The sequence below is a fragment of the Larus michahellis genome, chromosome 5 (assembly GCF_964199755.1).
Source record: "Larus michahellis chromosome 5, bLarMic1.1, whole genome shotgun sequence".
In the NCBI taxonomy this organism is placed as follows: domain Eukaryota; kingdom Metazoa; phylum Chordata; class Aves; order Charadriiformes; family Laridae; genus Larus; species Larus michahellis.
The window spans coordinates 14789055-14803181 of record NC_133900.1 but is presented as its reverse complement, the minus strand read 5'-3'; the positions used below and the strand labels follow the sequence as shown (position 1 = coordinate 14803181).

At 36.5% G+C, this 14127-nt stretch overlaps 2 protein-coding genes across 2 annotated transcripts in view; one reads left to right on the top strand and one right to left on the bottom strand.

The window, feature by feature from the left end:
* HHIP (hedgehog interacting protein) overlaps positions 1-1567 on the top strand; it is a 74843-nt gene extending 73276 nt beyond the window's left edge. Inside the window, exon 13 of the mRNA XM_074588877.1 lies at positions 1241-1567. Coding sequence (XP_074444978.1) covers positions 1241-1434 — 194 coding nt within the window. The 3' untranslated portion in view covers positions 1435-1567. The remainder of the gene's footprint in view (positions 1-1240) is intronic.
* The window catches only part of ANAPC10 (anaphase promoting complex subunit 10), a 188398-nt gene that overhangs the window by 85826 nt on the left and 88445 nt on the right, over positions 1-14127 (bottom strand). The gene's annotated exons all lie outside the window — the stretch shown is intronic.

The window sequence follows — 14127 nt, the reverse complement described above, 5'->3', positions numbered from 1 at the left end:
ACATAAATGCGTCTTGAATAATCTGTTTTGTTTAAAAAATTACAGCTCTACGATAGATAATTTCATATTACAAGAAATGTACAAGAAAGCTACAGAAAATATTTAGACTAAGGATCTTTCTTCCCTATATGCCATGCAGCACTTAACAGAGATGTTCTAGGTTGGACCTCAAGCTGCTATTATAATTAAAATAAGAAAAATTACCTTACGAGGCATCAGTTTCCTCCTAGGGTAATTAAGAAACTCATTAATAAAATCAAGAAACCTGTTTTTATATAATGCATTATCAATTTCTGTAAATCAATATTATAGCTTTATTGTAATAGATAACATTAAATAGCAAAATGCCTGCAAAAAGTAAGATACATTATATTTATCACAGTGCTGTGACTCTACCACAGCAGAAAATACTTCCCCAGCTAAAGTTACTGATTGTTAGTTTTGCTAACATTGGCTATAATCTAAAATTGCATTTATAGTTGGAAAACTTAAGCAAGTTGATTAACGTGGAACTCTATGGGTAAATCGTCAGGCATCTGCTAAAAAGAGAGGGAAAAACTGAACCTTAACTATCTGCTAAAAGCTGTCAAAAAATACTCTGGTTCTTTTTTTTTTTTCTAAAGGGAATTCAATTTTGTTCCAAGCGTAAGTTATGCAAGACCCAAAGGAGGGCATCTCTGTGGTCAATGTAGTCTGCTCTGCTAAGAAAAGCATGTAGTGCAGGACCCCGCATGTAGAAAGGAGTCTACCTGAGATTCGGTACTTGCTGGCTTGGAGATGGCCAGGTGCTAAAATGTCTCACCAATTTCAGGACTCTGTTGGGTTGCCAGCATGAGAAATGGGATGAGGCAGGCCACCACTGTTTAAAGATCTAGATGTGCTGTATGTCTTGTTTCCAAATGATCAGACATTTGCAGTCTAAAGTCTTTTGACATGGGTGTTCCGTGCACTGCAAAATGAAGCATGAATACGGGAATTGGACATTTTCAAAAATCTGCTATTTGAGTTTCAGTCTGTGCTGGGTGACGTCCTCTCAGACGTACAAAATTACTTCCTCCCCCTAATATTCTAAAACTTTCAAAAATATGGTTTCAAAACTTAAAAACAAAATAGAAAGATTGAAATGTTATATGTGCTTTACCATTGTAAGTTTATAAAAGTTCTTAGTGAATGCGTACTGTATCTTTTCGGTTTGTGATGTTCTAAACAAACTAGAAAACCGCTGTTTTTTTACCCACAGCAAAATGTGACCCAGCCTGTCGACATGGAGGTGTCTGTGTAAGGCCTAATAAATGCTTATGTAAAAAAGGCTATCTCGGCCCCCAGTGCGAACAAGTGGATAGAAACATCCGAAGAGTGACAAGGGCAGGTATTCTTGATCAGATCCTAGACATGACATCCTATTTGCTGGATCTAACCAGCTATATTGTATAGTTTCTGGGACTATTTGGAAACTACACTTTCAACGGGCATTTGTTTTGAATCCTGTCATTTTTAAAAGACTGCTATCCTGCAACAAATACCGGTGATTTGATTTACTTTATTAATTTAAATATAATATCCACAACTGTGCAGATAAATTCTTTGTATGTGTGTAAATATTTCTGTATGTCTCCACAGACGTACCGATGTCCAATACGTGCACACATACACATGCACGCACTATCACAAACACAGTGTTACAGCTAGTGGAATTTTTTTTTAATATTTATTTCTTCATGAGAAATAGTTTACGAAGTAATTCCACTGTAAACCACATTTTTGTCAAAGGACTTTCGTGATGTCTTAATGGATTCTTTGACATCCCAGAAATCTCGTGTCTGTACCTATCTGATTATAGCAATAAGAGCGCAGTTTTCAAACATCGCTGTATAAACTGCTGGACTTAATAAAATCCAGTTGTAACAGTTTCTAAGGTGAATTGAACTGCATCATCAGACAATATTTCAAACTCCTTAATGCATTCCTATCTAGGCAATTCATTGTAAGACTGTAACCTTCACCTTCATCAATGTAACTCTATTACAGAATGTTACGCATTTCTTTATCTAGCATAGATGCAAAAATCTGGTTATCGCAGCTTAATATCAAGATTGTTTCAAGTGTTTAATAATTAAATTATATTCGCATATTTCAAAACCAGTCATCCTAGAAGGTCTGCTTTTTATCATATATTTTATTTAACGATGGGCACTGGGTTCATGTTACATATTTATATTATTTTATTTTATTTTTATAATATAGACATCACCTAGATGAGACAGCTTTACCATGTCCTGTAAAATACTAAAGTTACATTTTTCACCAACTTAATTGGAAAGACGGGGAAAGAGAGAGCAAACACACTCTTTAATGTGTTGTGGATCTAATCTAGAAATGTATCCTTGTGTCAACTTGTATTCATTTACGACGGATGAAAAACACAACCGCCAACCAATCATAATAAAATTCCAGCATATGTTAAAAGAGTTCATAAAGCGATTTTCACTGTAACAGGATGGGCCAGGTTATACATGAGTAGACTCCTGCCGATTTCACACTGAATGGAACGTCCCTGGATGAGAGCTCGCGTGAGCACGTGTTGGCTGTGTAAGATGTCACTTGTACAAAACCTATAACGATTCTTGCCAAATGTGGTTCTAAATGTAAATGTTCCTTGAAGAGCTAACATAAAATTGAGTCTTTGTAAATGTATTAATAAATATGGTGTACATGCTACAGTCAGGTTTTCTAAAGTATTAATAGTCTAATTAGATGTGTCTTCAGAACTGGTGCCCTCTTATCTCCAGCTCTAGGGCATTATTGACAGTTTCTTCGCTCAGTACTTACCCACTATCATATTGCCTTTGCGCTACCTGGCTTTTATAAAATCTTGCCTGTGAAAAGAAAGTAGAGTAGCCACAGTATGCACATCCTATGGTTCTTATCAGCAGCTGCCCATGCATCAAGGATTTACAACACTTTAGGCAATAAGATCTAAAAAACTTTAGCCATGTTACTCTCCAGTAGCAAAATTACCTCTCCGGGGCAGTGACATGCAACAAATTTTCCTTTACAGAAAGTTATCAGTCCTCGTTTAGTAAGTTTTAAATCTGAAAGTACAGCATGATTGATAACTTGCATTTCTCTGTCTTACACATTCCAGCTCAGAGGAACAGAAAATTACATTTGCCTTCCATATATGTTTGCTTGGGTTTCGAGTGACCTCATGCCAAATGGAAATTGGTTGAGAAATCTTGGTTAAGTGCTCGGCGAACAATGGTCTGCATTAAAAAGTGCATGCATAATTTTGCACAATGTAGATTCAACTGACAGTCCATTGAAAGACGTCTCGGGATTAAATGAGCATGAAGACCAAATTGCCCTCTCACCCCAGAAAAGGGTGGTCCCTTATAGTCACACGAACACTTCATTGGCTAAGCAGTGTGACCAATCTTAAAATGAACCCTTCGGTAGCATCTGTAGGTTAATAGCAGCTCTTTGTCTCCGCTGCTTTCTGCCTTTAGTCTTTTCCCTGAATTCCACCACAAAAAGTTTTACAATTAAAAAATGTCCTGACAACCATTTTTGTAAATTGACCTTAGCATCTAATCTTTCCTTATTCAACGTGGGTGACAAAAATGTGAACTTCTCATGAATGAGCCAGCTGTCTAAATCTGTCAAATAGCGCAGTTTTATTACACTCTTCATAATCGGCAAAGCAAGAAAGTTGCTGAAGTATTTTAGCAACATTAAAATATCTGACAGAGATAACAACTTTAACACTTTCTTTAATGAAATATATTTAAAAATAAACCCAACTTTAATTCCACTGTGACACATTATCTTCAACAACCAGCTGGGGAGATGTGATAGTTCTTTTCTCACGGCTTAGTCTGTGGAGACTCAAAAAATACCACGGATGGAACCTAAATTGAAGATCCGCAGCCATATATATGCCATAGTCATGTAGAGAAGGGATAACAATGATCTTAGAGTTTTGATCTTAATAATAAAGGCAATTCAGTTTGCTAGTGAAATCAGAAAATAAACCTCCAGTAAAAGCTAAGAATTAGATCCAGGCCTCATTCAAATCAATGGCAAAAAACTCACATCGGCTGTGCTGCACCCAGAAAATCACTTTCAAAATTTAAGCAAAATACTGCAGTTTATTTTATTTTTAGAAATACTTATTCCATCCAAACTTCAAAATTAAGAAGTAATCTAAGTGAACGTTAGAGGGAGAGGGGAGATAGTTTCTGGAAAGTGTTTTGCTTCCTTTTTAAATCATCTTTTATATTATGTGAAAGCAAGCATCTGCGTTAAGCCCACATGGGTACATAGGAAGTCCCAGTGGAAAAGAAGTATTCTCAAAAAAAGAGACAAAAAAATCCTAGCTGCTTATTTATCAAAAGAAATTATACTATTAAAAAGAGTGAGTAAACCCCAGGCCCAGCCACCCAAGATGCTAATATAAAAAGGGCAACTGCAGTAATTGCCCTGAGAATTGGCATACAAAAAAAAAAAAAAAAAAAGGTCTGTAGAAAGCCTGTTGCCAGTTAGGTCATTCTGCAGCCATTCTCACACAACCTCCGAGAGTGCCCCAGAATAAAACTGAGCTTATAAATGAAACTAGATAAATGAGGCAATTAGATAAGGGCCTCCAGAAGGGATTTTATGTATGTGTTCAAGTTGCCTCTGTCTCTGTCTCTCTCTCTCCTAATCTTTTATTCCATTCATTTCTTCCTTTATTCAGAGATACTGCCTCTCTGTTCCCAACACATTGTACGTTTCAAGCTTTCTACCGTTAAAAGAGAACAATCATACCTGTTGCAAGAAAACGTAACTTTATTCCTGATGTCTGCTAGTTTTCAACCCTCATTTTATTCTTTTGGGACAGAAAACCTTCATCTTTCTCTTTTTAAATGCCACTGGTCAGAAAAAAGGCATATTATTGGAATACAAGGAGAAACTTCTTTACTCCACAGATAAGTAGGGAGACAAAAAGATGTTATGTAAAATTAGCTCCAAATTGTTTCACTCTATTTCAGAAAAACAGTAAACTCCTTTTTCTAATGCGTCCAGTAAGAAATATTAACTGAAACCCTCCCCCTCAAGAAAATAAATGAATTTCTTCCGTTAACAGCTGGGGACACAGATGCAAACCCTTTGTACCTTTAAATCCTCACAGGTTATTCTACTTCATGCAAACAAAGTGTAAGTTAGGTATAAATAAGCGTATAAATTCTATATTGCCAACAGGACACCTCTGTTTATCTCCTCCTTTCATTCACTTCTCCACAATTTGGCTTTGCAGCTCCTTCCTTTCTAGAACCACAGCAAAGGTCAATAATCCCGGGTGGCCGCAGGCGATGCTTATTATTTTTGAAACTGTGCATCAAAGAGGCTTCCCAGCACGGTGAGGGTTTTTTTTTTTAATCTTTGCTCATTCCACAGAACTTTGCTATTTTATATTTGCCTTCTAATACTGTACCTTAGCTGACATTTACAGTTCAGGAGTACCAGCCTCACGCAGCTCAGGCTCAGGCTGCAAAGCTCAGCCACAGACAGACCGAAGCTGGAGGAAGGGAGAAAGCACTCGGTTGCTCTACAGTCACTACGCTTATCAAATTTACCGATCGCAATCCAATGATCAGATGCTTCAAGTAAAAAGCAGAATGATAATCCCAGGATGATGAAATGTTGCTTTTCAGTATATTTCGCCTTCTCTAATTTGGGGTTAGAAATAAGGACCTTTTCGTGTACAAATATGCAAAATGGATATTCTGAATACGTGAACAAATAGTTTTTCACAGGTGTAAACTCCCACTAAGGTGAAAATAAATATTCATATATATAATTCTACTTGCATCCATGAAATAGGTATTTATAAGATTGGGTCTACACAGAAAAAACAACTCCAAGGACACCCTGCTCTGCTTATTTTTAATTATGTAAATTCTTTAAAAGACATTAATGGATTTTAGTGTACAATCCTTTAGTTTAACTGTGTATCAGTTTAATTAGTATTTTCATCTTCTGTCCACCTTAAAAGGTGATCTTTGTCCCAGAAAAAAACAGAAGGGAGTCATGAAATTAGTAAAAACAATTTTTTCCCATTTTACAATATTAAAAATTGGGCAATTTTTTTAAATTATTTTTAAAAAAATAACTAAGAATCTCACAAAAAAGGCAGCCAACCTTTAAATTTATTCTAATCCAAATTTGCAGAAAACACATACCTAATAATCTGGGTTCTGGCTACAAAAAACTGATAAATATTTCTATAAACAGTTGCAGGGCAAAATGTTGTAGAAACATTGAAAAAAGTTAAGACTGTTTTGCTAAAGCATTTGTTGTTTTCAACAGCAGAGAAATTCAGTGAAATAAGACACAGGTACTTTTTAGGAGATAGGTGTGAAACAGCAGAAGCCACCTGAAAGCTTAGCACGGGATTACTTTAATCTTTGAGAGCCTGACTTGAAGTCCATTGATGTCAACCGAAAATCTCCTGTTGACTTCATTAGTTATAGGATTAAGTCCTTAAAAGATATCCACTTAGCTGGCAGAAGATCTTAACTTCAGACATCAGTGCGCACATGACCTCTCTCTGTCTGCATCTGCAGTCACCAGACACACCGAGGTTTTCTGGAATAAGACTGCAGATTCAGCCCGGCACGAAGCCCTTCCGTACGCACATCCGACTTAAAGCCGTACGGAGCTTACCCAGTCCTCTTGGGTTTCCTTATAGGCATTGCCAACAGCCACACAAGGGGGCTATTAAATCTGCCAGACTTCTTGATACTTCTTTAAAAATGTTGAGCAATTAGCTCACATTTTTTTCTCTTTCACACATATATATATGCATGTTTATTTCAAATACGTAAGCATATGCCACTAAGCAGGAAAATAATTAAAATACCAAGTCAGTGGCCCCATTTTATGAAATAGCCATAGTAAGACAGGGCCCAAAGTTGCCCCCACAGATGCTCACAAAGATCCACAGAAGCGTTCCCTCAACTGGTTTGAGTCCAGTATTGCAAAGGCTGCACTGCACTAAGCAGCGTTAGGCACATTTTCAAACCTTTCTTCCTGTATTTAATAGGGACAGTGTAATATTTCAATCAAGACTATATCCTGATCCAAAAAGTTGTTGTTGTCACCCTTACTAATGAAACTGAAAGCGACAAGACTCCTCAGTACTGAAATGACAGGTGTAAGCGATTCCGGGCTGGCACGTGAGGAGGCATTCTATAGATGCGTGCTAGGCAAAGGGATAGCTGCTCGCCTTTCTACTCATTGATTTCAATTACGACTCTGCACACAGAATTTATCGCGCTATCAAACATCAAACAATCAGCATCAAACAATCTTAGCACAGCAATTAATTCTGCATAGATTTCCACTGGGCAGACTGACTAATCAGATAGTATTACTAATGCCTTATCTCGGAAAAGAGAAACATTACTATTTTATAGCACTGTACAAGTGGTTCGACTCACACATCAACCTTTTTCCTTCAGTTCACTTACGAGTTATTAATAATTACTAATTTGGTCAGTAGAGCAGCAAAGGATTACCGTGTTGTCCCATAACCCAAAGAAAACTCCCATAGGCTTCCATAGGAAATTTTCCTTCACATTATTCTGTACAGTTTGTTTTGAAAGCCAAGTGGCACACCTGCTTACCAGAGCTCTCGGTACTGAAAATATACCATTCTAGTGATCATTTCATACTATAGGAATTCACAAAAAATTAATATTCTGTGTTATGTACATTTCATGTGTGTCTTTACCTATTGTCTACTGTACACACGCTGGCTTCCACAATCAAAAATGTCAGAACTTACTGCTAAGAATGTGCACAAACAGCAAGCTGCCGTATTGGAGAAGCGTTTTATTTCTACCGATAAAAACCAACTTTCCATGTGTTCTAAGCGATCGATAGGGTCCACATGTATCATATAGTTAAGTTCCTTTTACAGTCTATGAGATTTTCCCAGTTATATTCATTTTGCAATGAAAACAGAAGTGAAAAGATATTTAAATGAAAAATTGCTTAAATTCCCAGGAAATTTCAGAAAGAAGGCGCCAGCTCAAGCACGTGAATATACGAGTGGCTGCGTTCACAATATTCTCAGGTGGAAAGAAGGCAGAGAGAGGTGGCTGTTTTGGAGAGGGTTTTTTAATGTAGGATGCATTTTGCTGTAGGACAAAAAGGTGGTTTGCATCACAAGGCAGTAACAAAAAAATCCCATTTTCCGAATGTTCCTAGGAGGAGCTGCTGAAAGGAAAATGTTACAGGCAGAGTCAAAAGCGGTGTGCAGAATGAACTTAATTCATATCAAGATATACTGAGACCAGAAACCATCTGGTATTAGGTCACCAGATGTATCTTGTAGTGATCTCCATTAATACCAGAAGCAGTAACCCTACCCTGTGAATTACCCAGAAATGCTATTAGCCGTCCCCCACAAAATATACTGCAGAATTAAAACTTCAAATCCCTTTTGAGAACGATTAGATTGTAATGGGAGCCAAGGAGAAAAGGAAATAACAAAATTCTGTCACTTGAGAACTTTACTGTTGTGCTATTCCTCTGTTCAATTAGTTTTATTTTATAGTAGCTGTCAGGTACTGTATGTACATTTGAAATGTGGGAAAATAGCTTAGAAAATATCATTCAAACTATGTTTAAGTATCTTCTATAAACTGTATTATACTACTAAGCATATACAAGCACCAATCTAGCAGAGCACTGGAGCACACAAGTAATTTTAAGCATATGAGCCTCACTGAAGTCATGTGCTTAATGTTATTAATATAATTAAGTGCTTTCTTGGTTTGAGACCTTACAAGTCTTTGCAAGTCTACCTACATAGACTACATATGCTATATGTGTATTTCTTTTTAGGGAGACAGCACGGCTGAAATTCACACCAAGAGAATTCAGTTACCGTCTGTCACAAATTCTATATAACCTGAAATAATTGCATCTTTGTGCCTCCACTTTCCATCTGAAAATTAGTGAAATCAATCCTTGTAAAGCGCTTTGAGCTCTTCAAATGAAAAGTGCTATAAAAAGTACAAATTATTATTATATTATTGAACACCATGTATGTATACACACTATTATGTAATATATAATATATGTATAATGCATATAAATTCTAACAAATGTATTTGTGTAATATCTGAGAAATGGAACAGTTGTATCTGGAAGTGATAAATGCATAGAGTTGGATTTATTGTTAATCTGTGGATTTAATGATTTTTTTTAGACAAAAGGATGTTTAAGTGTATAATTGCTTTTCTTAATTTAATATATTTATGTAAATGCATGCCTGAAGTTCTGGATAGATAGTTATTCTGTGTCCCTTAAGCTAATAAAATATATTAAACTTTATCTTACTATATAAGGTATACCTGCTGCTTTAAATCTTTTTTTTTTGTTTTTAATATTTTTGTTATGACCAAATGCATAATTTAAAATTCATGAAATTTTAGTTTTAATCGGCTTTGATCTTTGCAGTAAAAGCAAAAAGCCAGCATTTTATATATTCTTTTAAATGTACACTAGTTTTATTTATATAAATTCTAAGATGCTTTCATAAAATGTGACTGAACACTGCTATTATTTTTGGAATGGGAAGTTTGGAATGGGGTTTCCTGTTTGCTTCTGGATAAATGAGAGTGAAAATTAAGCCCTCCCTACTGAAAAGATACCTGTTTCGTTGCAAGCAATACGAGAAGGCACACACAGCCTGAACACGGGGATTTCACGTACAGGCTTTTCAAGAATAGATTCAAGGAATTAGTTCAGTAACGGTGGGAGAAACATTGGGGGTCATTTCTTTGTTTCATTTATTTAATATCTTCAGAGAGGCATGTCATCAAATCAACATATGTTAAATTCAGATGTACCATTTCCAGTGTTTTAAATAAGGGCTATAAAAAAAATGGATGCAGCGTGGAATTTTTTCCATTTCTCCCCACCTTAAGTAACAGGTTCTGTTCCATTGAAATCAACACCTAAGCATATACGTGGGAGCAGGGCCAACTCAATATATTTAACTCACTAGATTTTTTGATACAAAGAACATTTAATCACGACACTTAAATGAAACTACACTTGCAGCTGACATCTGTGAGAGTAAAACCCAGTTTGGACGGGGAGCACTAAAGAGTCAAGGGCTTCTTCACACACTAAGCTTACCTTAGTGGTTTTGAAACGCCCTTGAATTAGTCTTACACATTTAACTAACCTAAGGTATTTAGCCCATCCTGCATTTATTTTTTAGACTAAAGAATGAAGCATAACTGACACTACGACATCGATGCTATCTCTACGTTTCAGATCCAAGCCAAAATAATCTTGACATTTTCATGAAATTGTTTTTCCATTTTTCAGCTAGTTATACCATTAGTGATATGGGCTTGTGGCCAGCCAGAGAACTAGGATCCAAGGAAAATTTGAACTTCACCCAAATTTGAGGATATTTGAAAACTGTATTTTACTTCAGCTTTTCAATGAGTAAATGCAGCAGTTGCAGCAACGTTCTTTTAAATACATTTTCTTAAAAATTTTCTTCCTTGAAGAAGTGCTCAGAACAAGAAAACAGCTGAGAGATGGCAAATAAAAAGGAATGAAGAAAGCAATGAGGATTGTTTTGAATTTTAGTGGGACCTATATATTCATGTAGAACGTAAAAGAATTCAGTGAGGTATAGTACATAATTACAATAAATACAGTGCAGCATGTAGTTCTGGTGACATCATGAGTTATTGAGTTTGTTCTTGTAATTTATTAAGACATTATGAAAACCCACTGACATATTTATAAGCCTTGGAATTAACAGTTACCTTTCATTTCTTTTACAACACATAAGACATGAATTTTACTTAAAGAATTAAATACACTCAGCTGTGTACAGCAAGGCTGTAATTCTATCTAGAGCTTCTGATGGTATCCTAAACCTGGCGGGGGGGGCAAATTCTGCTCTGCCTTTAGATGAATCAGAGGAGATGTCCTTGGCCTCTTGAATGAGGCTCGTGTGGTTTGTCAGTCATCGGAACTTTCAAAAGGAATTCAAAGCCTAAATGCACAATTCTGGAGCATTTCATTTTACTAATATAGTTACTAATAATATCTTTGCTTCAGTATTTAATCACTATTCCCAAAATATATCCTTTGAATAAGCTTCTGTCCTTTTATTGCCTTCTCTTTACTTCCACATATAGCTCTGTTCTTTAAGCCTGTTATTCTTTTTTTTTTTCTTTAGAGATGCTGCTTCTTCATTCTATTGCACTGGATTTACTACATATTTACAAGTTTTTCACAAGATTTATTACGGCACAAGTGCTTTTTTTCTATTTTATTTTAACAAAAACATTAAGTAACGGATCAGCCCCTGGTTTAACTCTAAATTAAAAATGCACCACAAGTAAGTAGGGTAAAATCTGTAAAATGCCAAAGAATCATTTAGGTCTATGTGGTTGCATTTATTTATTTTGGGGGAAGGGGTTGGTTTGAGTCATATTTGATGACATGTCTACGGATGACATACATCTCTGGCAGAACTGGGCAAAGTGGGACATAGCTTTGGTTTTGAAAAACCTCACTGAACAGTGGCTTTCTTGTTTGCTTGGTTTGGGGTGGTTTCTGGATTTTTTTAAAGGGTTTTTTGGGGGGAGTTTTTTTGTCTTTCAAAGCTAGTACTACTCCTGGATTTTGTCTGTCTTCCAAAATTTTGGGCTGAAACAGTTGAATGAATTGCTCTTATACTGGTTCAACATTCAATATTTAAAAATTATCATTTATTACTTAGGCTATCGACAATATCGCAGACTGCTTCAACTGTTGCTTATCTTACATTAGTACAAATTCACTGATATCAGTGTTGTCAGGAGGTGGATCAGGTTATGTTAAGTAGTTGCTTTTCCTTCTCACTCTGTTTATAACATTTTAAATACATTGCACTCAGAAGCATTTGTCATATTGTTTGACAACGAAACCAGTGTCGTCATACTAATAGAGTTTGCTCCAGTTACACATGCAATTCTACATGTTTCACCTTTCACTATGTAGGCTTGATTACCCAGAGACAGATTGATCGAGGGAGGGAATGCAGGGGGTGTATGCCAGTCCTCCATTAGATCAAGGAGTACGTTCTCCCTTCAATATTAGAAAATTGAAATTCGGTGACATGTATATGTAAGCTATTTCCACTTCAGGGAAAGGGAACATACACGTGAATCAAAGGGTTCCATCTGGTTCAGGAGATTTATAAAGAGATCCAAACTCTACAAACTCTCATGCCGTGGAATTAGTGTTTTCCTGGTCAGATGAATAGAACAGGTGCAGAAATAGCTTTCAGGTCTTTAAACTACACCAGCCCAAATAAATTACAGCTATGGAGCATGTTTAGCAATTTCAAGCAAACATTAGAAATGCAATGCCCATGGTGCAGATAAAGCGCTTATGAAAAAGGTGGACGCAACATCTGTACTGGCACAGAACGCCTGTTCTAAAGTAATAGCTGCAAAATGCCTCCTATAAAGCATAAGACTGTTAGTACAGCTGCAGCTTTTAATAGCTATTGAATTTCTTGATCAGGGAGGCAGATCCAGAGCAAGGGAAATGGACAAGCGAAACTATAAACTGCTATTTTACACCTATGAATGTAATATCAAATAAATGTGGTTGAACCCACTTTTATTTTTTTAAGAAATTCCTCCCTGGAGAGCCTCCTGCTAGATCTTACCTAGCAAGCCATCAGAAGGCACTTATGTCAGCCTAACCCTGAGGTTTCCAAGATGTACAACTGTGCAGTCTACATATACCTGGTGCTTATTATATCTGTAACAGAAACCTGCAGCTACGCACACGTGCGTAATACCTCATGCATCATTTGTGCGCTTATGCAAAGCTATTCCGTTCTAGAGCAACGCAAACAAGGAATGAAAAGGTACACAATAGATTAGATAGTTTTTAAGGTGGTTATACAAGAGAAACATTATACTAAAGTGACTAAGTTGCACAGAGACTTGAATGTAGGCAATAGGGTACAACCAGTAAACTCATTACCATGTTAGCTTATTAAAATTATTCCAAAGAATAAACCTGTCTGACATTTCCTGGGCTTTCTTATTTAAATACCTTAGTAGTGAGAAGTGTCTAAGAGGCCCCCTGTGAAGTACTAGAATCATATTTACTTTACATGTATAATTACAGCTTTTTGTTTGTGACGGAACTTCTATGGAATGATCAGATTTTCAGTATGCAGATAAACTGTCATTTTAGTATTTTCTAAACTTATTATAGTCTTGTAAATTCTTCACTTCTTTTATTAGCCTGGAAATAAAGTACATCACACTCAGGTAGCAGTGACTGCTGAGACTGCAGATTGACCTGGTATGATATTCACCTGAAATTACCCATGATGGAAAACTCTAAATATCTTATTTTGAATGTCTCTCATACACAGATGAGACTGGATTGTATTGTTTTGTTTTGTTTAGGAACACTTTTTCTTCCAGGACGACAGCAGGTTTCAAACTACATGCTGTTGATACCTACACAAAGTGGGTCCCAGGCACATAAACCCTTCTGAGCCCCAAACAGCAGTCCCGTCTACCCAATTTCCAGTACTACTAACATTTTCTGGCACCTGAACTCTCTACGTACCTTTTAATCTGGCTAGAATTTTTTCTGGCTAGCATACATCCTCAGAAGTACCCGAACAATACGGAGATAGATATTTATCTCCTTCTAAAAGCAATCCAGGATAAGACATAAAACTGCCAAAGCTTGCTTGAGACCTTAGAATCCTGAAAAGTTAGTCATAGTCAGCACCTCAATTAACTTCATGGGTGGTGGTGCCAGTTTAATGATAAGAACACTACCACAATTCACAAAGAGGTGGATCTAACTCTTCTGGTTCCTTCCCAAGAAACTGCTTTGACTGTTGGTAGAATCCAAGCTACGATGCAGCCAGAAATGATAAAAATCAATGGGTCAAAAGAAGAGAGAGAAGAATGGAGTCAGAATCTCCTGGCCTAGAAAGCTTATTTGAAAGTGGCAAGGCCCACTAGATTAATTCTGCTTAACAGTTTAGCTATACCCGCTCCAGGAAGCGGGACCCAGTGC